This window comes from Zalophus californianus, chromosome 7, assembly GCF_009762305.2.
Source record: "Zalophus californianus isolate mZalCal1 chromosome 7, mZalCal1.pri.v2, whole genome shotgun sequence".
NCBI lineage: Eukaryota > Metazoa > Chordata > Mammalia > Carnivora > Otariidae > Zalophus > Zalophus californianus.
The window spans coordinates 41825302-41849826 of record NC_045601.1 but is presented as its reverse complement, the minus strand read 5'-3'; the positions used below and the strand labels follow the sequence as shown (position 1 = coordinate 41849826).

At 35.7% G+C, this 24525-nt stretch overlaps 1 protein-coding gene across 3 annotated transcripts in view; it reads right to left on the bottom strand.

Moving 5' to 3' along the window:
* TBC1D32 (TBC1 domain family member 32) overlaps window positions 1-24525 on the bottom strand; it is a 197016-nt gene that overhangs the window by 157517 nt on the left and 14974 nt on the right. For 2 of the 3 annotated variants that reach the window (XM_027600953.1, XM_027600954.1), the window contains exons 4-10: window positions 17465-17642; window positions 6061-6129; window positions 3986-4111; window positions 2368-2446; window positions 2160-2263; window positions 2008-2069; window positions 1277-1421 (exon numbers count right to left, since the gene is read on the bottom strand). In XM_027600953.1, the coding sequence (XP_027456754.1) occupies window positions 1277-1421; window positions 2008-2069; window positions 2160-2263; window positions 2368-2446; window positions 3986-4111; window positions 6061-6129; window positions 17465-17642 (763 nt within the window). The remainder of the gene's footprint in view (window positions 1-1276; window positions 1422-2007; window positions 2070-2159; window positions 2264-2367; window positions 2447-3985; window positions 4112-6060; window positions 6130-17464; window positions 17643-24525) is intronic. The other variant, XM_027600955.1, reaches the window with a different exon arrangement.

Sequence of the window (24525 nt, the reverse complement as noted above, 5' to 3'; positions counted from 1 at the left end):
GCAGCAGACAGATGGAGAAGCAGGCTCCCCACTGAGCAAAGAGCCCGATATGGGAGTCGATCCTAGGACCCTGGGATCATGACCTGAGCAGAAGGCAAACGCTTAATGACTAAGCCACCCAGGCGTCCCAACAGAATAAGATTTGTTAAAGACCTAAACCGATAAATTTACAATTGTATATAATGTAACTACATAACCAAAATCTTGATAGTTATACCTGTTATAGAAATTTAATTTGTGGTTTTACATATTTCACATGTTTTCTACAATAAAGGTATAATTTGATAATTAAAAATTAAGGAGAAAGTGTCAGATGTAAGAAACAAAGGGTTCAAGTTAATTAAATTGAGCCAACACTTATCAAACATAAACAGTATAGGCCAGGTAAGGGCTAAACCCTAGATAGAACTGGGTTTTGGTTAATTAGGCATCACTATCCAGTTTAGATAACAAAAATCAAAACAAAAGTAAAAATAAAAATAAGCCATCAACTAGGTAATGTCCAAAGTGTGCCAAGCAGTAAATAAACATGTTGCTGCTTTGCATGGCAAGTCATGGCCCCACCCTTCTCCCTTCCCCACAGCTGCAAATACGTAATGCCTTGCAGACCAGTTTTAGAGGGACAAAGATGTAAGAATAAAAGCCAACACTGCTGCAGCTACTATCACACAGACCACTTATTCCACAGCAGAGGAGGGAGGAACAGCATAAGGATCTCTTTTACTCTTCAATTAGTTTCAGTTCCAGAACAGTAATGAGCTCCCCTGGAAATCACCGGCATTCAGGCGTTAAACATTTTCCAAACTACAGGTTCAGGAGGAAGTAAATGAAAGGATATTTTCAGACATATTTCCTAAGTCAGAGAAAAATGAACACTGAACTCACATTCTACCATACCTACTTAAAAAATTTGAAGCTTTAAATAAAAAAAATAAAAAATAAAAAAATTTGAAGCTTTTAAACTAAAAAAGACTAGATTTTGGATAGATCATTCAGTTTACTAGATTCAAATGAATTATCATTTAAAATCCCATACTGGCTCTGTCACTTACTAGGTAAACAATCAAGTAAGTTACTTCTCCATGCCTCAGCTCCCACATCATTAAAATGGGGTAATAATACCATCTATCTCATAGATTGCTGTAAGATTTAAACGAGTTTAACATGTAAAAGTGATTAGAACTCTTAGCACACAGTAAAAACTGGAATATTAGCTATTCTTTGAAACAATACAGCAATGCACCGAAAAGTATAAAAACTTTCCATTTTTCCTTACCATCCACTTTTTGAACCACACAGCCTTGGTATCAACCAATGCAAAAAAGTAAATTGGATCCAAAATCTTTTGTGAGACAAGATGGCTCTGATCATGTTTAACTGATAATAAGGACAAAGTATTCTCCACAATTTCTTCCATATACCTTAAAGTTTGGGAACAAAACAGTTTTAGAAAAAAACAAATGCTATTACACATACACACACCCACTGTACCAATGATATATTTTATATTTATGGAATAATAAAGTGAAAATTCTTAGAAACAACTTTTTTTTTTGTTTCAGCAAATGGTAGAGGTGGGATTCACACCCAATTTCTTCCTGCTTTTTATAAAACATATGTTCTTTCTACTTCAACACTGGCTCTCCAAACTTAACTTTCCTTTTTAGACTTACATTTGCTCTTAACAACCTTATTAAAAAGTTTTAGAACTGAAAGGAAAAAGGTTAAAGAACACTTAAGGAACTTGTCCAAACTAGCAAAGACAAATTATAAAAGAATTGGAGGCTACAACAACTTCATTTTGCTTTGTTGTGATAAATAAATGATATAAAATGATATTTGCATGGAGCCATTCATGTAGGAAAGCACAAAACATGAAAAGCTAAATAAACTTATGAATCCCTTCCCAAAAACGTAACTCAAGACTGTCTCTATTCTTTCTCCGTGTAATGTACACGGGACAGTAACACCCCTATATTTTATATTAGCATAAATTAGAGGACTTACTTTTCTGGGTGACGAATCCAGAAAGATGGAGCCTCTTTCTGATATTCATTTAGAAGACGAACCTGAAAAGCAGTGCATAACAGTTCTCAAAAATCAGAATTCTTAAATATAGAACTATTTTAATTTTAAAAAAGCATATAGGAAGTGAATACCTTTTTAAGTAAGCAGATCACATTAGGATTACTTATATCTATACCAGCTGAAAGAGTAGGAATATGATTTTCTCTAGAAAGAAAGTATAACTTCAAATATTTAGCTGAAAAGAAAAATTTAAAAATATGATATCATTCATTTACAGTGTTTTCTGAAAAGTTATTTCCTATCCATTTTCTTAAGCACAAAAAAATTTAATAAACATACCTAAGCTTGTATAAATCTCCTTGGTCATATGTAATGGTGAAAGAGTAAATGTCTGTGCATAGAATTTTAAAATCCGGTCCTGCGGAAATGAAAAGATTTGCATCAGAGATTCTTACAAAAATAGAGATGAAAAAACTATTTTTCACATAGTAAAAAAACTTAGAAAATAAATAATCCATTCAGAAACTTAAGTAGGAATGTACTTATAAATAAGAGCACAATCTTATATTGGTCAGTAAAAAGTAAAATTGACCAAAACTACATGGGAGGGGAGAGAGTGAGGTTTGATAGACAGAGTAAGGTACAATGTGAAGGTATCAAAGGAAAAGTAGGAGTACTAAATGGTTAACACAAACAAACAAAAAATATTCCACTCTTTTACAAATCCAACATTTGTTGTTTTTTTAAATTGTTCACATGGGTAGTTTCAGTAATTTGACATTTAGGACTCTAACATTTTGCCCATTCCCAAGAAAAGTATTATTTAACACATTTTCCAAATTTGCATTATTAAAACCTAAAGTAGAAACTATCACAAGGTAAATGAATTAAATGTTAATAGATGTAGCTAGAAAAGTATTTGGCACTAGTTAAGTACTTAAAAATGATAGCTATCATTTTAATTTTACCAACTTTAATATTGTGATGAAATTAATCCTAATTGTGAAATTCAATAACCCATTAAAGAAAAACATAAGATCTCCTCAAGTGTTCTACTCTGGGGCGGGGGTAAATAACTTGCCTATATCAAATGTAGCATAATTAGAAAAAATGGTTACCCAAATGACTAAAAATTTCTAATAACCTAAAGGAATTCTTACTGAATACAGGATATTAAATACTTTAGAAAGTTTATTTTTATAGTTACAGCAATTGGTAAGTATCTGTCACACTCTTCAAACACTATAGGCTTCACTCAGTTACATGCAAGAGTCTTTTAGAATAGGAAATGAAGAAACAGAATCCAACTCAAGAATTTGGATCAAGCATAAATTCAAAATGAAAAGAATGCCATGGCTTGTTTTCTAGTCCAAAATGATGGGTTCTATTACCATTTCCCCTCTGTAACAACTTCTTCCAATTTTATTAAACACTGACAATATTCTTGCTGAATAATCTATAATGGCTAAACATAGCCACTTATATTGACCCATTAGGATATTTACTGTTTATAAAGTTGTTATATAACTTTTTAAATAATAAAAGGAAACCTGACAACTATTCCTTGTTAAGAAAAAAAATACAGAGAAATTTACAACTGTATTTCCTTTTAGAAAGCCTAGAAATGTTAAAAGTGACCCTGAAATATCTTTTTCTCTTTTGAAGTTCCTGGATCATTGAGTTTTACAGAAGTCTGCATCATCATCTGATTGAATGATGAATCCAGATATTAGGTAATTGAATACATTTTCCCCCCTTATAAAAACAACAAACCACTTGTTTCCAAACCACTTCTGTTTATCAGTATAATTGTATCTTCATTGATGGAAGAATGTGATTTTCAACAGATAAATGTATTGAGTTTTTTTCCTTAATAATTGTTCACTGTCTGACTCCTCTACTAGAATGTAAGTTCTATGAAGCAAAGACTTCTGTCTTGCTCAGTGTGTTTCCTTACACTAAACACAGGATCGGGATCTGAAAGAGACACTGTCAGTTTTTCACAGAGAGTCGTCCAATTTTCACAGTTCAAAACATCAGATGGCGGAGCTGAACATAATGTTTGCAAGGCTTCATATCTCACCTATAATTTAAAAGATTTTTTATTAATACCCAGCCACTAGAATACCAAGACTTCAAATATTAAACATTGAAAAGCAGTCTAGATGATTGTTTCAAAGAGCGAATTGATGAAAATCAGAGGTCCTTTTATAAAACAATTTCTGAGAACTCATTTTTTTAAACTAAGCGTTAAACAGAAAAAAATAGGTTGTTGTTTTACATAAAGCAAAAATAAAAACCTAACTGTTGGAGATTCTAGGTCACATGTCTAAGTGAAAGAGGAAGAAGAATGGTGGCCAAATCTGAATACAGTTCTCACAAAATAATTTGGACTAGTTTTTGTTGCTACACCATATTTTCTGACCTTCTAACCACTGCGGTAGGAAGAGTCAACAGTGTGATGAAAAATTGAAGTCTGTATTTTCATGGAAAGCTTACTTCTTAATCATTCTTTGCAAAATCAAATCAGAATTCACGCAAAACAGTATGATCCAAAGGACAGCAGTGAAAAATAGCTCTACTCCAATCATGAATGGAGCAAGGCTTCTCCCCAACCACTCTCCAACTAGTGAGTAATAACACACTGATTCCAACCCGTTTCTCAAAATCTGGTTGTTTCCCCAGATGAAATAACTGAAACCTAGTGGTCTAAAAAGGGCAAGAGGTGGGGGGGGGGGCCGGCAGGAGAAGCTAAGATCTTAGAAAACCAGACCCTCTAAATCAAGTTTTAGGTGAAAAAGAATACACATGCACTTAAAAGTGTCTATATATATTCTTATGAAAGAAGAACTCCTAAACACAACTATATTTGTGATAGGGACTGGAGAACTTTGGAGAGATTTTAGAAACATTAAATATTTTCTCCTTTTCAGTTAATTTTTAGGACAAAATCCCATTAAGAATTTATTACTTGCAGAAGCACAACAAAAGTTTCCGAACAAGTACAGATTTCCAACTAATCCACTTAAACTGAAAATAAGATTGTTAACATATAGGGTGCCTGGATGGCTCAGTCAGTTAAGTGTCCGCCTTCGAGCCCCAAGTTGAACTCCCTGCTCAGTGGAGAGCCTGCTTCTCCCTCTCCCTGTGTCCCTCCCCCGACCCGTGCTCACACGCCTCTATCTCAAATTTTATTTATTTAAAAAATAAAATAAAATAAAATGAAAACTTGAAAAACATTTCAAAAACTGAAACCAATTGGCAAGATATGCACAAAAGTCTTAGGTACTTAAAATCCTATTTTCTATTTCAGACTGATTTAATGAAATAAGACTTGATAAACAGTAATTTATATAATCTTAAAATATAAACAGGCACAATTCAATAGAACTCCTTCTTTAAAATCCTTTTTCTTGGGGCGCCTGGGTGGCTCAGTTGGTTAAGCAACTGCCTTCGGCTCAGGTCATGATCCTGGAGTCCCGGGATCGAGTCCCACATCGGGCTCCCTGCTCGGCGGCGAGTCTGCTTCTCCCTCTGACCCTCTTCCCTCTCATGCTCTCTATCTCTCATTCTCTCTCTCTCAAATAAATAAATAAAATCTTTAAAAAAAAAAAAGTTCATTAAAATCCTTTTTCTAATAAATGAACATATGTGTCAAAGTTGCTCACATTTTCCAGAAGTAGAAAGAACATTAAATGAAGACCGTTTTTCTTCAAGGAAATCACTAAAATATCACATACAAAGCAACAGTGAAAGAACAGTCTGGGAGACAACTGCTTATAACTTTATCCCTTCAAAACTGAAACTAGACATAAAACTTTCCTCCCACAAACCATGACAATTCTCTGACAGCCTCCCTTATTCTGTGACCTTTCATTTCAAAACTGGAAAGTCTAGCAGGGACATCAGTCTAGGAGCACCATGATAATAAAGGCCTATCTTCAAGAGAAACAGTCCAGCTGCTACTGATTATAATCTAATATATTATAAATATATACCTGATTGAACTTGACAGCTATCCTTTAAACTTACCTCTTTAGGTTGCCCCGGATCCAACTGGTCTAAAATCAATTGTAATTTTCCTTGACAAAATTTGTAACTCTGTAACACAATTGACAGAACATTCATTTAGTAGACTTTTAAGAAGTACTGCTATAAATTATTTTTTAATATAATTCCAAGCACAAAATGCATTCTGAGCAAGAAAAGAGAGTGATCTATTCTGATTTGACAGAAAACTTGGAATTTGTTTCCCAAGGCATTTAAATGGGAACTGAAGTCTCAGGAGAACAGTGTACTTCATGTATATGAAAATTATTATTATTTGCTGAGCAACTGCAATATGTAGTACATTGCAGGATTCAAAAGATGTAAAGCCAAGATGTTTTGTGAGATGAATGTGAGATGAATGAAACAGAAAGCTAAAACAGGAAGGCACTAATGGTACCCTAGGCATAGCTATGATGCTGCTTGAACATTTTTGTCCCTTAATCTTTCCTGTACTTTTCCTTAGCCCTCCATGCCTCCTCTTTGGTGAAAAATTCCTGAGATACAAGCCTCTATTTAGAGAAAAGTTTATAGTAGATCATAAGTTATTTTGGAAAAGGAAAGGGTCTTTTTCTTGCTGAAAGCAGTTTAAATATGACTAATACCTAAAATAACCATCTAAAAATAAAACTGCCATTAAAATAATAGCTGTCATTTATTACCTTTTATGTAACAAGCCCTATATGATCTCAATTCACAATGACTGAAATATGAGAAATATGAAAACTAAGGTTAAATAACTTCTCCAAGTCACCCAGCTATCAGAACTCAGATTCCCATCCACATTTTTACTATGTACACTCTTCCCTTAGGTGTTCTCATCCAGTTCTTTAGGTACATCATGATGACTCAAACATCCATCAGTCACTTCTTCTCCAAAGTTATATATAATTATCCTCTCAACATTTCCATTTGGATGTCTAATAGGCATCTCAAACTTAACATGTCCAAGACAGAATTCTTGATTTTATTCCAAACCTGCTCCTCCCCAAACTTCTCCAGCCTCCTAAATGACATTACCCACCCATCCAGATTTTTTACTTAGATCAAAAATAGGAGTCAATCTTGGATCTTCATTTTCTCTTATTTCCTATACCCAATATCATTAAGTCCCATAAGATAACCCCTAAGTTCCACATATCTTAACTCCAACTACCCCATACTTCCCTGCTAAAACCTTAAATCAAGGCACCATCAACTCTAGCCTAGACTCCTTCAATTCATACTTAGTCTCCTTGCTTCTATTCTTTTTTATATTAAAAAAAAATGTTTTATTTTATTTATTTATTATTTTTTATTGACATATAATGTATTATTTGTTTCAGGGGTACAGGTCTGTGATTCATCAGTCTTACACAATTCACAGCACTCACCACAGTGTATACCCTCCCCAATGTCTATCACGCAGCCACCCCATCCCTCCCAACCCCCTCCACTCCAGCAACCCTCGGTCCTTGCTTCTATTCTTAAATCTCATCCTCCTCCACCCTACCATCCACTCATTCTCCAGCAACAGTCAGATGGAGCTTCTCAAAGTTACAAATCAAATCTCTTCAACTCCCTTATTTCAATACCACAAAGGAGACTTCCTACATTACTCAGAATATAGGAGATTTACTTACATGATCTAGGCCCCTGCTTCTCTAACACACTCTCCTACAATTCTTCCCTCTGCCAACCAGACTTCAGTCACACTGGCCTTTTTTCCCCATCCCTGGAAGACGCCATGCTCACTCTAGCCTAAGAACCTTTGCCATCTCCATCCTCCCGCCTGGCAATGCTCTTCCTCCAGAGTTTTGTATGGCTGCCCTATTATTGCTTAGAATTTGGTCTTTTTTCACTATAGTATCCCCAATACCTGAATTAGTGCCTCATACAGAGTAGTCACTCAATACACATTAGTTTAATATATAAATGATTACAAAGTGAGTCTTCCTACAGTATTACATTGTCCTTAGCAACACAGGGTACATACAACCATTCTATAAAAAACCCAAAACAGCCTGATATTCTATTTCTTAAAGAGCCTTGAGTTTTACTTTTACTCCTTTCTAAAAGTATATAGTTGAACTGCTAAAGACTCTGTACATGCTACTTTTCAAAATTAAAAGCAATATATACTAAACAGACCTTCAATTTTGAATTTTTATATTATAGTTAAAATATTAAAATCTATGAATACTAACAATAAATATAAGTATATGAATGCAGCAGTCTTGCCAAATGAAAAAAAACATAAATATAGAATATCTTAAATAGTATATGTAAGCATATGTATGAACTTATATGCATTTGCGATACATATATAATGCATATATGTACATTTAGAAGTATATACATATACATGCATATAAATGTACTCAAATACATGTAAAGTATATATGTATATACTTACTCATTCTGTTCTACTGCTAAACAAGCTTTTTTTTTTTTACCCCCTTTAGTCTGGCCCTTTTGCCTCTCTTGTAAACTTGATTTCTTCTCATCCTTCCACTCCCATCATGACTTTTACCAGATCATTATCAAGGTCTAAAATGTCTTGCCATCTAACTTACTAAGAAAATAAGTATGATGTCAAGGACATGAATCTTAATTGGATAGATGAAGTTTCAAATCCTGGCTCAATCTTCAACTAGTTATGTGACCCTGGAGTCTTGAACCCCATCCTCAGTTTTCACATCTACCTCCCAGTGTCACTGGGAAGAATTAAGTGGGAAAACTGCAAAGTCTTTTGCTTTATTGTTATAAAATTCTAAAGTTTGAAGTAATCTGTTTCTCAGGAAATTTTCTATGAGAAAATATAAAATAACTGACTCTACCTACCAACCACCTATTCAAGATCAAGCAATCTAAAGATATAATTCATTCATTTCCACAGATTCCCATTCTAATCCAGCCTCTTTCCCAGTATAGAGGCATATTCTAAAACAGCCCTGATAAATGGGGAGCCAAACATTGTTCAAACATTCTCAGCTACAGCCAGTTCATACTTGGTGAAGCAACCAATATTATGTCAAAGCAGTAGTCAAAAAATGTAACACATAAATCTTAACAAAATTCATTTATTTAAATGCTCCCCTTGACAAAGGCTGTTTTCTAATCTTATGTGCAATACTCTAGGCAAGCAACCCTTACTCTCTGAAAATGGTTTTGCCTTTTATTTCACAAAAATGATCAAGGCTAATCAACATGATGATCCTTCAACTTACCTCCTCTTCCCCCCCAATATTATTCTGTGGTGAACTATTAACCAAATTCAAAGATCTTTTCTTAGTCCTCAGCATTGACTTCTCTTTAGCCTTCATTACAGCTAGTTAACCATCACCTCCACCTTGAAATTCATACCTCCTTAAGTTCCTACCCAGTGCATTGTGGTTTGGTACCTTCTTTTCTGACCTACCCATTAGTCTCTCCTGGCCCTCTGAAAATGTGTTTCCTAAGGTCTCACCTAATTAGGTGGGCCCAACCTTTCTACCAAGTGAATCCTGTATCTTCAACCACTTGCTACACCACTGGAATACCTTACTGGTATTTGCCATTTAAAATCTTGAAAAAAAAAAAAAGAACTCCCTATATTCTTCTCCACACCTAACCTTCCTCCCTAATCCCAGGCATGGTTTATGACACCATGGTCTTCCTACCACCTCAGCTTGAAACCATAGCTAGACTTTTGACTCTATTCCCACTCTGCACTACTCCTCCCAAAACACTTCAATAATCAAGTTTAATGATCATACCTCTGTAATAATTCTCACATCAGTCCCTATTTATTTCTACAAAGCCTCCTCAGTTTAGGCCTTCTTACTCCAACTATCACGATAGCCTTCTAACTTCTCTCCCTATATCTGCTTTCTCACCTGCTCATGCCCTTCTGCACACAATTATCAGGTAAATCTCCCCAACACACTTTTCTGTTCAGAAACCTAAAATGATATCCCTTTACTTACAAAATAATCTAATTTAGCTTTTAAATGCATTCATTTATTCCTCATACATTTATTTGACATCTACCATGTTTCGGATACCTATTACGTAACATACCAGGCACTAGAATTCTATAGCTAGGAACAATAATTAAGATCTAATCCTTGCCCCATAATTTGGCCTTAATCTACCCTTCCAATTTACTTCCACAAACTCTTTGTTCTAACCCTTCACATAAACTACTCAGGTTCCCCAACAGGCCACATTCTTTGTTGATTTAGAGCTTTTGTCCATTCCCTTGTTTGAAATACTTTCCTCCATAGCTCTTTGATAGTCTTAATAAAGACTCTTCTTTAGATTCCCAGGATGCACTATTTCTACCTTACAACTCTGTTATTTATATACATAACCTCTTCACAATCTCAAGTAAGCTCCTTGAAGAAATAACGTATACCTGATTAATCTTTTCAGTTTAGCAGTGCCTATCACAAAATATTTCACATAGTATATGCAAATAATATATTGCACATAATATATGTTGGTGAACAGACAACCAAAGAGGTGAAATCCTTCAATTCTACCATATGTGCCTTTTCTCCCATATTAAAATACATATTAGAAAAGCATAGCTTGGGGGTGTCCAACTCTTGGTTTCAGCTCAGGTCATGATCTCAGGGTCAGGAGACTGAGCCCCACAATGGGTTCTGTGCTCAGCATGGAGTCTGCTTGAGATTCTCTCTCCCTCTCCCTCTGCCACTCCCACTCATGCTCATGTGCATGTGCTCTCTCTAAAATAAATAAATCCTAAAAAAAAAGCATAGCCTCTAATAGTTATCTGATTGAAGAAGCCTCATTAATCTATCTACTTCCCTTTAATTATTTATCATTTAATTACTAATTCTGTTCATTATCCAACCTAATACCTGCCTTAAAGGTTACCTATTTTTTTTACAGGTCTGTGTGTTATTATGTATCAGTGGATTGACATAAATTTCCATAGCAACTAACCAGTAACTTCTTTAACTAGAGCAAGTAGATAGTGTGTCCCATGTAATACAGATTTGTTAAGATTTTTCAACAGTTCAGGGCGCCTGGGTGGCTCAGTTGGTTAAGCGACTGCCTTCGGCTCAGGTCATGATCCTGGAGTCCCGGGATCGAGTCCCGCATCGGGCTCCCTGCTCAGCGGGGAGTCTGCTTCTCCCTCTGACCCTCTTCCCTCTCGTGCTCTCTGTCTCTCATTCTCTCTCTCTCAAATAAATAAATAAAATCTTTAAAAAAAAAAAAAAAAAAAAAAGATTTTTCAACAGTTCTAGATATCTCTTAGATTGAAAATTCCTGAGGGGAGTATATGCCAACTTGATTTGTAAAGTAATGCAAGACAGATCTGTTGGTGATATCAATATAGGTTGATACTTCCAAAAGGAAGATTTTTTAAACATATTTATATATGTTAAAGCATAAGCTGGCAAATAATTTCTGAGCACATTCTAAGGAGAAAGAGCAAGAAACAGAACTGAATGACAATCTAAAATGTATCTGGTCCTCTAGAGGATAATATAGATCCTAATTAAAGGTATTGATACGCTGAAATACGATTGGGATATATTTCTGTCAAATGCAGTTTACTAAGGATTGCAAATATAAAGCATTCTGTAATTTTTTGGTAACAGATATCACACTCAATTACTTTATTACAACATATACTAAAGAATATTCACATTATTCAATGACTACACTTAAACAAAATCAAACTACCCTCAAAATTAATTTACCCTAGAAAACTCCAAATATTTGGTTTGTAAACTGTATAAACCATTAAAATACAACCAAAGACAGACAACTATTATTGTTTTTTGAACTATAGGAAATAAGAAATACATAAATACTGAACCTAATGGTACTTCAGGCTTTAATGTCTAAATGCACAAGTTCTTTCCTATTCTTAAAAAAAAGAAAAGAAACATCACTCAATGATGATGAAGAGGACAAGATCAAACACTTAGTGCTTACTATGTGCCAGGTAGTGTTCAAAACGCTTTATACACATTAAATCATTAAGTCCACAAAAAAACCCTATAAGGTAGGTTCTATTATTATCTCCACTATAACAGATAAGAAAACTGAGGCATTGAGAGAAAACACCAAGGTCCACAACTCATCAATGGCAGAGCCAGACTTTATTTCAGACTGGTTTATTTCTTTTTTTTTTATTTATTTTTATTTTTTTATTGTTATGTTAATCACCATATATTACATAATTTGTTTTGGTGTAGTGTTCCATGATTCATTGTTTGTGCATAACACCCAGTGCTCCATGCAGAATGTGCCCTCTTTAATACCCATCACCAGGCTAACCCATCCCTCTACCCTCCTCCCCTCTAGAAACCTCAGTTTGTTTTTCAGAGTCCATCATCTCTCCTGGTTCGTCTCCCCCTCTGACTTACTCCCCTTCATTCTTCCTCTCCTGCTATCTTCTTCTTTTTCTTTTTTCTTAAAATATGTTGCGTTATTTGTTTCAGATCTGTGATTCAACAGTCTTACACAATTCACAGCGCTCACCGTAGCACATATCTTCCCCAATGTCTATCACCCAGCCACCCCCTCCCTCCCACCCCCGACCACTCCAGCAACCCTCAGTTTGTTCCTGAGATTAAGAATTCCTCATATCAGTGAGGTCATATGATACATCAGACTGGTTTATTTCTAAGATTCAGAATGAATCAGCTTCCTGTAGAATAGCTTTTTCAAACTTTAGTACATCTAAAACTTTTTAAATTATGCACCGCCCTTTCAAAATGTCTTATATACAGAACAAAGTTACTAATCCAAAATAAAAACAATGTTTTAAAAACATTTCAAATGATAAATTGTTTCTTGGGTGCCTGGTAGCTCAGTCAGTTGGGCGTAGGCTCAGGTCATAATCCCAGGATCCTGGGATCAAGCCCTGAATTGGGCTCCATGCTCAGCAGGGAGCCTGCTTCTCCCTCTCCCTCTGCCTGCCTGTCTGCCCACTTGTGATCTCTCTCTCTCTCTCTCTCGGTCAAATAAATAAATAAAATCTTTTAAAAAAGTGATAAATTGTTTCTTAATTCCCTATGTTTTAATTATGTTTTAACAAAAACAGTTTTCACTTTAAAATTGCTACCATTGAGAGATAATAACAAAAATCTACCAATATTTTAAAATATAAAGAAACTTTAGGTATTCATAAAGAAGAAATTTAGCACTGTTAATCAATCAGTTTTTCTGGTGTCAAACTGTCTCAAGAGAGAACTATTAAGCAAGCAAACAAAAAAGCTCACACCTGCCTACATTACTTCTCCCCAGCAATCCACCTGTCTCCAGCCTCACAGGAGCAAGCTGCATTATCAACGCTATGATCTTCATTTTCTCTAGTCCCAGCTACCTTTCCCTCTCACTTCTACATTTAAGACTTTAGGCTCCTATCTTTTTCTGCTTGTACAACAAGAATAATCAAAATCTGATGGACTGAGGGTAGCTAGAGATGGAAGAACTTCTGAAGTGTGGTTTGGGCTGTGGCTATCCTACCGTTCTCTGGCTGATATTGCTAAAAAAGAGGAGAATCTTATAATCCGTCAGCCATAGTGTGATATCCTCAAAAGCAGAATTCCCCACCAAAAAGAGCACTGTTTTAAGATTTTAGGGAGGCCAGAAAATGGGTTGAACTCAAAATACTCTAAGGTTTGAGGAGTTAGGATAAAACATATACTTAGGGGTGTTGAAAGCAAATACTCTAAAAGACAGGGGAAAGACCATGCACCCAATAAAGGAAAAAATCTACTCAAGAAAAATCTTACTGGAAGAATTCAAAGCCTAACAAAAGACAGGATTCAGATTGTTCCCAGGAGACGGTTCAAACACAAAATCAAAGGAATAGTATCTTCTTTTCTATGAATTAAGAAACAGGAAAGACCATCCCTGAGCTTTGGGGAGGACAGGTGAACTAGCAAGGACGATGGCACTAGATTAGTCTCCTGTTGCTACTACAACAAATTACCATAAATTTAGTGACTTAAAACAACATAAATTTATTATCTTATAGTTCTGGAGGTCAGAAATCTAAAACATATCAGCAGGGTCGTGTTCCTTCTGGAGGCTCTGGGGCAGAATCCATTTCCTTACCTTTTCCAGCTTCTAAAGACTGCCTACAGTCTCTTTAGTTAATTGGCCTCCTTCCATGTTCAAGGCCAACAATCCCCTTACTCTGACCTCTACTTCAGCCTACCTACACAGAACCTACTCTGACTCTGACCCTCCTGAGTCACTCTTATACAGATGCTTGTGATTACATTTGACTCTTCTAGGTGAGGATAGCCTCCCCATCCAAAAATCCTTAATCACATTAACAAAGGCTCCTGCACCATGTAAGCTAACAGGTTCACAGGTTTTGGGGATTCAGATATGGATATCTTCAAGGAGTCCATTATTCTGCCAACCATAGATACAAAAAGATGGGTTTCAAAGAGAGGCTGTCTTGAAAGCAAAGAAACAGTAAATGCCTTAAATAAGTTAACATTATACAAGAGCAACAGGTTACTGCTATCCTAAACTCACCTCCTCCATATAAAATAGTGTGTACCCTGGCATTCCTTTGGAACATAATGAAATAGTTTGCAATAGGAAAGCTTATGAATTTTAAAAGCTTAAGGTATATTAGAGGTAATCCTCTTACTTCCCAGCTGTAGAAAACAACCCAGAGAAGCTCAGTTAAAAACCATACAGGACCATAGCTGAGAAATTTCTATTTTAGTATGTCTCTGCATGGCACCCATTCCACTACATCCTTTAAGAGATGAAAGCTAACATGTATAGAGTAGCAGCAACAGTTCTAAGGACTTGCTATACATTAACTCAGTTAATATTCTCAAAAACCATACGAGGTAAGTGGTAGTATCATTCCCATTTTACAAATGAGAAACACCATGGCACAGGGAAGTTAAGACATTTGTCCAAGGTCAGATGGCTAGTAAGTGGGAGAACCGAGATCTGAACCCAAGCAGTCTCCAGGCAGTGTAGTATGGAACAAAGACTTTGGAAGGAGAGGGACCAGGCTTAAATTCACAGTTCACGCCTAACTAGCAATACGAGTTTGGGCAAATTACTTACCTATTCTTGTAAGCCTCTCCTTTTTTCTATAGAGTGGCCTAGTAACACCTATACTGAATATAAAGTCAAGTACAATCTATAAGTACCAATGTATGGCAGAAATCTCAATAACATACAGCTAATATTATTATTTCTATCTTTCCGGCATTATTTTGCAATGACTTTTTTCAAGGTTTAATCACAATACCAAATTCTTTCAGTGCTCTGCTCACAATTATAGTAAAAACCAATCTCTCTTCTTTATTCTTTAATATCCTCAAATGTACACCAATAGTGTCCAAGGCCAACCATGTCCAAAGTTTTTCAATAATGGGTCAGAAATCCATATATAATCAGCCTGCAATTGTTAAAATTAACAACAATGAAATAAAGCCTATTCTATTCACAAAATACAAGTTTTCTACCAATATCAAAACAGCAGCATCAGAATTGTTTACTCAAGGTTATTCATACAATTCAGACAGATTTTTCTAAGCCCAGAGCAAATAACTTATCAATGTTGAAAGCATTATTAACAACATCTGTATTTAATGGAATGAATGACATATCTTCAGAGACCCTTTCAACTTCTGAATATAGTAATTCATGCTCTCTTTGGTCATGTAAAAGGGTCTATTTTCACTAAGCAAAGGCATACCCAAACATCTCCTGGAGTTTGGTCACACTGAAAGAGTTTTGGGGGTACTTCTGGCATTCATATGCTTTTTTCTCAAAGTCCGGGGATCCCATGCCTTGGTGGGTGGACACAGTTCACTTTCAACTCAATTAGAGCCTTCTGAAACAAAGTCATATCCATAGGGAAGATACTTGAAAATGCAGATATAAACTTAAAGTCTGATTCCTTCTCAAGAATAAAACCAAAACAAAATAAAAAACAAGAACATCTTCTGAAAGTATGACCCCATTTCTACCAAAGCTTTGAATTTCTTAAAAAACTTATGATTCTAGGACTGGAAATAATTTGGCATTTCAGATTAACACCTTTTGACTGCTAGCTACTCGATCAACCCTATGTGGTCTGAACACCTGGACTTCTTAGAACAAATAACAATGCTTCATTTTTTTTCCTCTTGTTCAATTTCAATGTAAACAGATGGTTCATCAAATAAGAAAGTATAATTCTGTGAGCACCCAAAGTCCTAAAAGTTGGGTCTTTCTGTGCCTTCATTGATCTGAAGAAGCAGTTCCATATCGTACTGAATAAAACTAAAACTATATAATCTCTATAAGCCAGCTTCTTCCAAAGAGTCAATCAGCAAAGAAATATTAAGGGCTACAAGGTGAAGAAAATTCACAGTCTTTGCCATTTCCTCCATCACATCAGAAAATAAACCTGACTTGTAAAATTCAAAACTTAGCACAATCTCTCCTGAGCAGAGCAACTTTTAAGTTCTGCTTTAATGACTTCCAAACACTTTTCCTTCATAAATGCAGTCTCAACTGTGACCAATATGTGTGACTGTTTCACATTTCACCCAAACTCCCCAAATCCCTTTTGGTATATGGCTAGGATCTGTTAGAGCTATGTCCCCAAGTTAGCACTAATTAGGTGAAAATGTTTCATTAGAAATATCAGGTAGCCTTCACACAAAGTTCAGACAGACTCCATTTGGCCTGGAAGTTTCTGTGGGGAAGTTGATAGTACATGCATATAAGGTTCTAGTCTAACTAGTCTCCTTTGTCTTCTGTTAGGACTAATCTAACCTGTGGCTTTTCTGCTAGCTCTGCTCTAGCCAAATGACAAGGATTCCAATAACCTGGAAAGAGAAAATGTAAAACCTCAAATCTCTTGATGTCAAAAAGAAGAAGCTTAATGTTTTTTGTTGTTTTTGGTTTTTGGGGTTTTTTTTATTTAAATTCAATTAGCGAACATATAGTACATCATTAGTTTCTGACGTAGTGTTAGTTGAGTATAACACCCAGTGCTCATCATGTTTTAAAACAATTCACAGTGATCTTCATCTCAGAAGATAAAGGAAATGTTTTATCTCCATATCTCATTTATAATGTAAACTCTGATTAATAAAAATCAATTAGGAATGTTTTGTTTAACTAAAGCTTAAGCAGATCTGTTTCAAGTGTTTATTTTTTTTAAATCCAAAATCAATTAGTTTATTTCCATACCTCATTAAGATTTCTCAGATATAATGTAATCATTCACTGAACATATAATTCTAGAAGATGTTATTTCATGTACTCAATCTTTAAGATTAGGTAATTTTATTATCTTTCTTCTGAATCTTAGATAGCAGAAAAAATCTGGCTAACAAAGAATGTATTGAAGTTACTGATTATTAAACACCATTTCAAGACATAAATGCAAAATGAAACAACACACCTGATTGAATGACGAATCACTATCAGAGCAATTATCTGTGCAGTAACTGTTGCTTTTCTCCTTCTGGATTTTTTTCTGCCTCTCTTGACTTCGCATCTCATCTTCTTCAAACTTGTTAATCATAGATTCCACCACTACCATCATGATATTCTTCAGGGAATGCATCATTTCTTTGTATCTTTAAATTCAAAGCAGTTTTGGTAAGAGAAAGACTATTAGCACAAATCAAAACACTCAGCTAAATTAAACTATCTTATTTTTTTTTCTGTAAAGTCCCTTTAAGAGCACAGTTCTAAAAAGAAAAAAAAATGTATCAGTTTTTCTTAAAGAACAAGTAGCACAATGGAATTCACACAACAGGAATAAAAATTAACAAGAATTCCAAAACATATGTTATTTCACAGGTTTCTTCATCTGATTACATGGACCAAGGTAGTAAAATTAATACAGTCTAAAGCAAGATGTTCCAATGGCATGGATACCTGTACTCCACAACAGTCAACTGCTAATATCATGCTACCAGAACAATCTATCTTACATACCCCTTTTATTCCCTGTTTATTTCTAACTCTTTCTCTATCCTGCTCCCTTCCTCTATTTTCTTTCCTTCCCTTCTTCCCTGTCTATCATTATAGGCACCTATAGCCACCATTAAGACCTAAATAAGAGTTAAGCTATGAGTAAGTCCTTTGAAACAGAGGCTAAAGAACCCACTGTCAGAGATGTTAAGAAAGGGATTCCTGCTTCTCTCCCTCCCACTCCCCCTGCTTGTGTTCCCTCTCTCGCTGTGTCTCTCTCTGTTAAATAAAAATTAAAATTAAAATTAAAAAATCTTTAAGAAAAAAAAAGAAAGGGATTCCTGAAATTGGTAAGAGTTTGAACCAGACAGCTTCTAAATCCCTTTTAGCTCCGTCTTAGAAAGAGGGGTGGCTGGGTGGCTCAGTTGGTTATGCATCCAACTCTTGATTTCAGCTCAGGTCATGATCTCAGGGTCATGAGATCAAGCTCCACAAGCCCGCTTAAGATTCTCTCTCTCTCTGTCCCTCCCGCAATTCACGCATGTGTGCTCTCTCTCTAAAATAAATAAAATCTAAATAAATAAATAAACAAAAGTCTCAAAAAGAACTTAAAAAGTTCTCCACTTATTATGTGCAAACTCTCAAGTATCCATATTAATATTAGATTGAGATTAATCTAATATTAATTAGATTAATTAATTAATGCCTGGGTGGCTCAGTCGGTTAAATGTCTGCCTTCAGCTCAGGTCATGATCCCAGAGTCCTGGGATTGAGTTGCGGCACGCACTGGGCTCCCTGCTCCATGCGGAGCCTGCTAGATTAATTAATTAATGCCTGGGTGGCTCAGTCGGTTAAATGTCTGCCTTCAACTCAGGTCATGATCCCAGAGTCCTGGGATTGAGTTGCGGCACGCACTGGGCTCCCTGCTCCATGCGGAGCCTGCTTCTCCCTCTGCCTCTCTCTCTCTCTTTAAGTAAAATCTTTAAAAAAAATAGAATGAGAGCCCAAAAAGCCTAGAAACTGAATTTTAGAGCTAGATGAAATAAATAAAATCTTTAAAAAAAATAGACTGAGAGCCCAAAAAACCTAGAAACTGAATTTTAGAGCTAGATGAAACTACTAAAAAAAATTCAATCTAGCCTTTTATTTTTCCTAAAGAACCTGTAATATGTGACCTGGACCACTGAAATTTCTATATTTAAAACAAAAAGGCATAATGATTTAAATAAACATAGTGAATAAAATATTATTTTGGAATCAGAAATCCTGGATTATAATCCTGACTACTTTACCTACCAGCTTTGTCATCATAAATCAGTTTCATTTTCCTCAATTATAAAATGAGATAAAAAGAATACAATTTAACTGACCTATTTCATATAGCTGTAGCAAGACATAAGAGTATGTATCTGAAAGTTCTTTGTAAATATAAAGCATGAAAAATATTATCATTTTGTAATAAAAATATATTAGGAAAATAAGCACAGAAACTTCCCTTTCTTTATATTTCTGTTAAATGGGTCACTGTAACTCCATAAATCTGAGGAAGGATAGGTAAGTTACTCTTATATAAACAATAAAACCATGCTGGGGTTTTGGATAGAAATAGGAAGCTGAGATTTTAAAGTTTAAAGGAATTTTAAAATACATCTTAAATTATATGATACACATTATATATTACTAAATATATGTAATTCTATATATAATTTAAAATATATTCTCATATATTTAATATGATTCAGTAACATATAATTTACATAAATTATATAAATATAATATATAACTAGAAGTTATATATATAGATATATAACTAGAAGCTAATTCAATTCATAGTTAATTTATGTATGTATTTTTAAAGCACCAGAAATTGTGAGAAAACACAAAAATATTGAAAGAAGATGAGAATAGTTAGGAATAATGCACGAGGAAAACACATACAGAAGAGAACTGCTATAGAGGTGAGGAAAAAGTCCAGGGAAGATCCAAGTTTAAGGTAAGGGGCTATAAAGAACAAGAAGGAATCCTAGGACACTCATCAGACTAAATGGCAAAGTACATACAGGATAAATGAAAAAGTCTCCTGCTTTCTCCTCTACACATTCTCAGCAGCAAGAAACAGGGAAGCATAACAATGCCTTGGTAGCAATCAAGAGCTATCCATCAAATGCTACTCTCTCCTTCCACAGTATTTGTATTATAGCTAGACACAGGTCTAAACTACAGTCCCCAGACTCCTTTGCAGTTAGGCATAGCCATGTAAACAACACAAAGTCCTTTCCCCTTATAATTTGCAATATAGTAATTTAATAAATGAATATAAAGGTAAGAATCTCAATGATATATATAGGTTAGGATCAAGGGTCATTAAAATCCACAGAAAACATAAACGTTTCATCTTAGACATGTTTCCTCCAGACCGTTTTGAAAACACCAACATGAATTCTTCTGCAAGAAGTATCAGCAAACTGACCACAGAAAGAGATAAGAATAAAAAATTTTATTTTTATCTTTTTTAAAGATTTTATTTTTAAGTAATCTCTCCATCCAACAAGGGGCTCGAACTCAGAATCCCAAGATCAAGAGTCACATGCTCCACTGACTGAGCCAGCCAGACACCCCAAGAATAATAATTTTTAAAATTTAAAAAAACAAAAAAGCTAGAGAGCCAGACCCTCAATATCAAGAGTCAAATGAACTAGTCTTCAATAGTAGCCACAGCAGTTTTGAAAAAGCCAAAGTAAAACAAATATAAAATGGATTATAAACACCATTAAGACTCATTCAATACTCCAAGAAGTCAAAATAAGAAAAAGTTCTAAGAGGCAGTGAATAAAAACCACATCAATTAATAATGAAAATCTACATGGTTAGTAGTTGCATTTATATATATGAGGAATAGATGACAGACCCTACAAATGAATTCTTCTATCTGTAAACCTCTATTTAAAAAATATCAAAATGTTTAAGAAAATAATTTCTAATTATTACAGTAAAAATGCTGTTAATAGAGATACTATTGCCTAATCATTAGTCCTACATAATTTCTCAATTTCACAAACACACAAGAAAAAAATAATATTCTGCACAACTTAAAATCTATCATCTATGACTCATAAAGCAGAATACAAACACTCATTAAGACATTGAACATTTTTGTGAGGCAATCATCGTTTTAATTTTTACACATGGATGAACTAAAACATAAGAAAATTAAATGGCTTATGCAGATATAAAAAAAATTTCCTAATATTCCCATATACAACTCTGCTCTTAGCATGAAAATGCTTTCATTTTCTGACTAACAAAATATTTTAATACTCCTTTTAGAATAAATTTAATAGTACTACCAGAAATAGATTATCAGAAATTATATTATCCAAAGATGAACATGACTCTAGTATGTGTTTTTTCTTCAATCAAGAAATAAGAAATCTTGGGGCACCTAGGTGGCTCAGTCTGTTAAGCGTCTGCCCTTGGCTCAGGTCATGATCCCAGGATCCTAGGATCAAGTTCCACACTGGGTTCCCCACTGGGTGGGGAACCTGCTTCTCCCTCTGCATGCTGCTCCCCCTGCTTGCGTGCTTGCTCTATCTCTCTCTCTCTGACAAATAAATAAATAAAATCTTTAAAAATAAATAAATAAAATAGAAAACACATGGAGGTTGGGGGGGAATGGTAAGCTCCTCCGGAAAGCATAGGAGCTCCACACCCCACATCTTGACCCACAATGCCTCCACCTAGCTGCTGGTGACTTTTGTCTTTTTCTAGCAGGCTGGTGATTGAGGAGGAGCAAGATGGTGGAGGAATTGGAGACCTAAATTTCGTCTGGTCCCAGGAATTCAGCTAGATAGTTATCAAACCATTCAGAAGACCTACGAACTCAACAGGAGATGGAAGAAAATAACAGCAACTCTCTGAACAGAAAAGCGACCACTTTCTGGAAGGTAGGACGTGCAGAGAAGTGAATCTGAGGCGATATTTAGGAAGACAGACGGCGGGGGAGGGGACCTCCATCAGCCGCTACTGGCAAGTGATAGAGCAGCAGAGCCCAGTATCAGAACTTTTAGAAGTCTGCTCTGCTGAGGGATGCCGCTCCAGTGGCTAAGTGGAGGGTGGAACCCTCCTGAGACAGTATGGTCTCAGGACCCTCGGGGTCACAGAAAGACCAGGGGTGCCTGAGTGCAGCACAACTCCCAGGTATCGGAGTGGGGAAGCAGGCTGCAGAGATGGAGCTGAGGAGTGGGCTCTCAGCTCGGGGTTGCCATAAACCATGATCCGTGGCACAGTTGGGCCACTGCTCTTCCAGCAGGGACCAAACAAGCGGCAGATCCAGGGAGACTCCCCTTCCTCCCCCAGAAGGAGCGGCATGGGAGCGCACCGCAGGGATCTGCTGGGTTTGGAGACTCCACATGGGGTCGTGTGCCAGAGATATTAACGCTCAGTCACAGGCTGAGTGAGCATGGAGTGCGGCGGAGCCCGGGGAGACAAGAGTGATTGACTGCTTTTCTCTGAGGGCTCACTGAGGAGTGGGGTCCCGAGTTCTCAGCTCCTCCAGGCGGAGATTAGGAGGCCACCATTTTCACTCTCATCCTCCAAAGCTATACAGAAAGCTTTGGGGGAATAAAAACTACCAAGAGCAAACCCGAGCAGATTACCTAGCCTGGCCCCTGGCAAGGGCGGTGCAATTCCACTTCAGGCAAAGACATCTGAGAATCTCTGCAACAGGCCCCTCCCACAGAGGAACAGCAAGAACATCCAGCCAAGACCAAGTTTATCGATGAATGAGAATGGCAAAACCCCAGTGCTAGGGGAATATAGCACATAGAATTTATGGCTTTTTTCCCATGCTGCTTTAGTCTTTGAAAGTTAATTTTTTAAACTTTCTTTACTATTTTTTTTCTATTTTTTAGTTGAATTTGTCTTCTTTCCTTTTTCAACCAACATCTTATCAATTTCTTTTTTAAACTCTTTTATGAATTTTCATTTTTACAGTCATATTCTATCCTTTCATTGTATTTAACCTTATTTTTTTGTATATATGTAAGTTTTTCATTCTTTAAAATTTTGGGATACAGTTTCTTCTAAAAAAACAAAATATACCCTAAATCTAGTGTATGACACTGTCCTACCCTCCCACCTGATCACATTCTTTTTTTTTTTTAATTCTTTTCCATTCTTTTCTCAACCAACTTATCAATCCTTTTTTAAAATCTTTTTTTAATTTTCATCTTTATAGTCATATTTTATCCATTCATTGTACTTACCCTTATTTCTGTATATAAGTTTTTCTTTCTTTAAAATTTTGGGAGGCAATTTCTTCTAACAGACAAAAATACACTCAAAATCTAGTATGTGGCTCTGTGCTATTCACCAGCCTGATCATATTCCTTTTTTTTCCCCCCTTTCTTTTACCCCGCTTTCGGGTCTCTTCTGACTTGTTTAGTGTATATTTTTCCGGGGTCATTGTTACCCTTTTACCATTTTGTTCTCTCATTCATCTATTCTCTGGACAAAATGACAAGATGGAAAAAGTCACCTCAAAAAAAAGAACAAGAGGAAGTACCAACTGCCAGTGACCTAATCAATGCAGATATTAGTAAGATGTCAGAACTAGAGTTCAGAATAATGATTATAGAGATACTAGCTGGGCTTGAAAAAAAGCATAGAAGATACTAGAGAATCCCTTTCTGGAGAAATAAAAGAACTAAAATCTAACCAAGTTCAAATAAAAAAGGCTATTAATGAGGTGTAATAAAAAATGGAAGCTCTAACTGCCAGCATAAATGAGGCAGAAGAGAGAATTAGTGATACAAAAGACCAAATAATGGAGGATAAAGAAGCTAAGAAAAAGAGAGAGAAACAACTACTGGATCACAAGGGGAGAGTTCGAGAGATAAGCGATACCATAGAGCTAAACAACCTTAGAATAATTGGGATCCCAGAAGAAGAAGAAAGAAAGAGAGGGCAGAAGGCGTATTGGAGCAAATTACAGCAAAGAACTTCCCCAACTTGGGGAAGGAAACAGGCACCAGAATCCAGGAGGCATAGAGAATCCCCTTCAAAATTAATAAAAATAGGTCAACACCCCAACATCTAGTAGGAAAACTCACAAGTCTCAAAGAGAAAAATCCTGAAAGCAGCTTGGGACAAGAGGTCTGTAACCTACAATGGCAGAAACATTAGATTGTCAGCAGACCTATTCACAGAGACCTGGCAGGCCAGAAAGGACTGGCATGATATATTCAGAGCACTAAATGAGAAAAATATGCAGCCAAGAATACAATATCCAACTAGGCTGTCATTTAAAATAGAATGAGAGATAAAAAGCTTCCAGGACAAACAAAAACTAAAAGAATTTGCAAACACCAAACGAGGCCTACAAGAAATATCAAAAGGGGTCCTTTAAGCAAAGAAAGAGCCTAAAAGTAACACAGGCCAGAAAGGAACAGAGACAATATACAGTAATAGTCACCTTACAGCAATATAATGGCACTAAATTCACATCTTTCAATAGTTACCCTGAAAGTAAATGTTCTAAATGCC